This window comes from Salvia splendens, chromosome 20 (assembly GCF_004379255.2).
Source record: "Salvia splendens isolate huo1 chromosome 20, SspV2, whole genome shotgun sequence".
NCBI lineage: Eukaryota > Viridiplantae > Streptophyta > Magnoliopsida > Lamiales > Lamiaceae > Salvia > Salvia splendens.
Window position 1 is genome coordinate 20,790,693 of NC_056051.1, and position 2,605 is coordinate 20,793,297.

Consider the following 2,605-nt stretch of genomic DNA (forward strand, 5'->3'; position numbering starts at 1 on the left):
TTTACTTAATGCAACGACACAGAATCAACACAATTGACAAAATTCCATAAGTTTTTATTAAATCAGAAATGCATGCATGACAAACAACCTCACAACATACACAAGATTATAAGTAATCTCTTACAACATTGTGAAATCCAAATACAAGTACATTAGTAAAAAGAACTAATTCTTGGGAACCCAGCATCCATGGAGCCCATAAGGAAGACCATAGGGAAATTTAGCTCTAGCAATCTCTTCAAAAGTAGTTCCATCCAACACCAATGCAAATCCATCACCATTCTTCTGACTAACCATGGAGATCACAACACCTAAAAACCATAAATATGATATTAGTATACAACAATGAGATTGGATTGTCATAAAAAAAAGTAAGTACTAATTAAACTAACCATCATCTTCCTGAGCGGCACCAGGCCTAGCCACAAAGAAGGGCTCGGAGGGGATAGAGCCTTCCTCACACCAGCTCTTAGCCTTCTTGTCCACTAAATCAAGCTACACAACAAAATTATGGAGTATATTAAACACAAGAGAATATATTGTTATGCGAAATTAAATAGGGTAATTAACTAATGAATGAATGAATACCTTAGTAATGGTATTTGGGAAGTTGCAAGGCCTTTGTGCACCAGTAGCATAAGCATAGCGATATTTCTTCCCCAAAAAGTTAGGGTTAATGCTACACATATCCATGCCTCTGCCATGCTCATTTGGATCCAATGCTGCCTCTAACGTCCCATTTGGGCTCCCATCAATTGGAATCCTAAATCTCCCAACCCTTGATATATAAACAACACATTTTAATGTAGTAGTTAGTATAAACTCCATAAAACAACAAATTAATTAAATAATTAAATAAACAGACTTTGCATCAGGCAACACATCTTGGCCGTGTAATGAGCGAAGATTATGGAGCGAAAGGTTAGGAAGAATGGCAGGATCAGCGTTATGTTCACAACAATCAGCAATAACGGCCGTCACTCTTCCATCTTCATCAGTCTCTTCATAAGCATTGATGAAATGAAACGTCACAAACGGAGGAACCTCCACACTCGCCACCTTCAATATAATTAAATTGATAAAACATTAATTAGTATTTTTAATAAATAAAAAAAGAGAGAGAATTAATAGAAAAAATAAACTTACAGTCTTGCCAGTGGCTTTGCACATAACGTGCATGTAGGCCTTGGAGTCAGGGAGCCATTGAAACTTATACAATTCTGTGGGCTCAGCCTTTAGCAAATTCTGAGGACAATACCTAAGTGGCATCTCCGGGACCACGACATAGTTCTCGGTGACCGGGAAGGAATGGACCCAGCCGGGGGATGGCCTGCCCCGACAATTGACCCGCCCCATGAGTTTCCTCTCATTGGTCCCGGGTTCCATCCTGACGACTTGGTGGCCCGGGTTGATTAGGTCGGGTAACAAAGTAATATACTCGGTATCAGTGACAATTGGGTGGGCCGCTTGAATGAGCCCGCCCAAATTGTCAGTATACTCAAACTTCCCCAACGTGTCCAACGTGTCGGGGTCGATCAGAATAGAGCCCTTTTGGGTCTCGGTCAAGCATAGGACTCGGCCATCGCCTAGCTTAACCACACCGGTCATGGTATTGTCGGTAAGCGAAGCCCCCGAAAAGAGCTTAGCAAGGTCGCCCATGTAGTCTAAGAAATTGTCGCTTTTAGGGCCATTATCGGAGAACTCACGGAAGCAAACTTTTTGATTCTTTTGGGCGGCTTTGTAGGCTTCAGACTCGATTTGGCGATGCCCCATTACGAGCCGCCCGCTCTCAAAGTTGAGGCGCACGAGCGTCGCGTACCCGTCGAACAGGTGCTGGAGGTTGTACTCTCCCACGTGCCATACGCCCGGACCGTTTCTTAGATATGTCCCGTTCTGTACCATCGGTTGAATTAATTAGACTAGCATGTCAATATGTACATTAAATCATAATATATGATCATCTAATTAAACATTTGATTTCGCTACTACTACTACTACTACTACTACTGTTTTATTGTAGTAGTAACAATCAATATCATTATATTTAGAGATTAAAAACACATATTATTTAGTTACCAGCCATTGAGGAATTTCTCCTTCGACTTGAAGCTCTCCTTGCCATCTCTCTTGCCTAACACTTGTAAAAGCAACATGTGTCTTTTCCTCATTACTTTCTTCCTTTGCAACCACTTCTGAAGCAGCTACTTTTGAGATGGTTAACAATCTCCCATTCTCATTCAAAACCCTATTCGGGAATGTTTTCCCAAATAACAACGATGAACAAGACTGATCATGTTTGCCTCGATGACTTTGACAGCTTCTTTTCGACTGATTGTTGAAGGATGAAACGATGGGAGAAATTCTCAGGGAAGCCATTGATTGATTGATGCTAAAAGATGAGTTGATAAGTGTGTGTGTGTGTGTTTGATTGTGATTGTGATTCTGTTGAAAGAAACAAACGTATTTATAGGTGGTAATTACGGTTGGAAATAAATTTTATTTATAGTATACATATAAGATATAGTGTGTGTAATGTAATTTTATATGGGAACTAGCTATTGGAATATTGAATGCTGTGGTTCCATTTTCCTATAAAATCATGCAC

At 40.2% G+C, this 2,605-nt stretch overlaps 1 protein-coding gene across 1 annotated transcript; it reads right to left on the reverse strand.

The window, feature by feature from the left end:
* Nucleotides 1-165: 165 nt before the first annotated feature.
* On the reverse strand, nucleotides 166-2,376 carry LOC121781646 (carotenoid cleavage dioxygenase 8 homolog B, chloroplastic-like). Its single transcript, XM_042179362.1, has 6 exons — nucleotides 2,077-2,376; nucleotides 1,147-1,893; nucleotides 866-1,059; nucleotides 589-778; nucleotides 393-495; nucleotides 166-311 (listed from the first exon to the last, which is right to left on the reverse strand). The coding sequence occupies exons 1-6, from the start codon at nucleotides 2,374-2,376 to the stop codon at nucleotides 166-168; spliced, it is 1,680 nt and encodes a 559-aa protein (XP_042035296.1).
* Between the last annotated feature and the right edge of the window lie 229 nt (nucleotides 2,377-2,605).

Excerpts from the sequence above, each read along its gene's own strand:
- LOC121781646 (XM_042179362.1), bottom strand. The coding sequence starts at position 2,376 with ATGGCTTCCCTGAGAATTTCTCCCATCGTTTCATCCTTCAACAATCAG. Across the intron at positions 779-865 it reads GATGTGTTGCCTGATGCAAA|GGTTGGGAGATTTAGGATTC; the intron begins GTCTGTTTATTT and ends TTATATATCAAG. Across the intron at positions 496-588 it reads TCCCAAATACCATTACTAAG|CTTGATTTAGTGGACAAGAA; the intron begins GTATTCATTCAT and ends TTTGTTGTGTAG.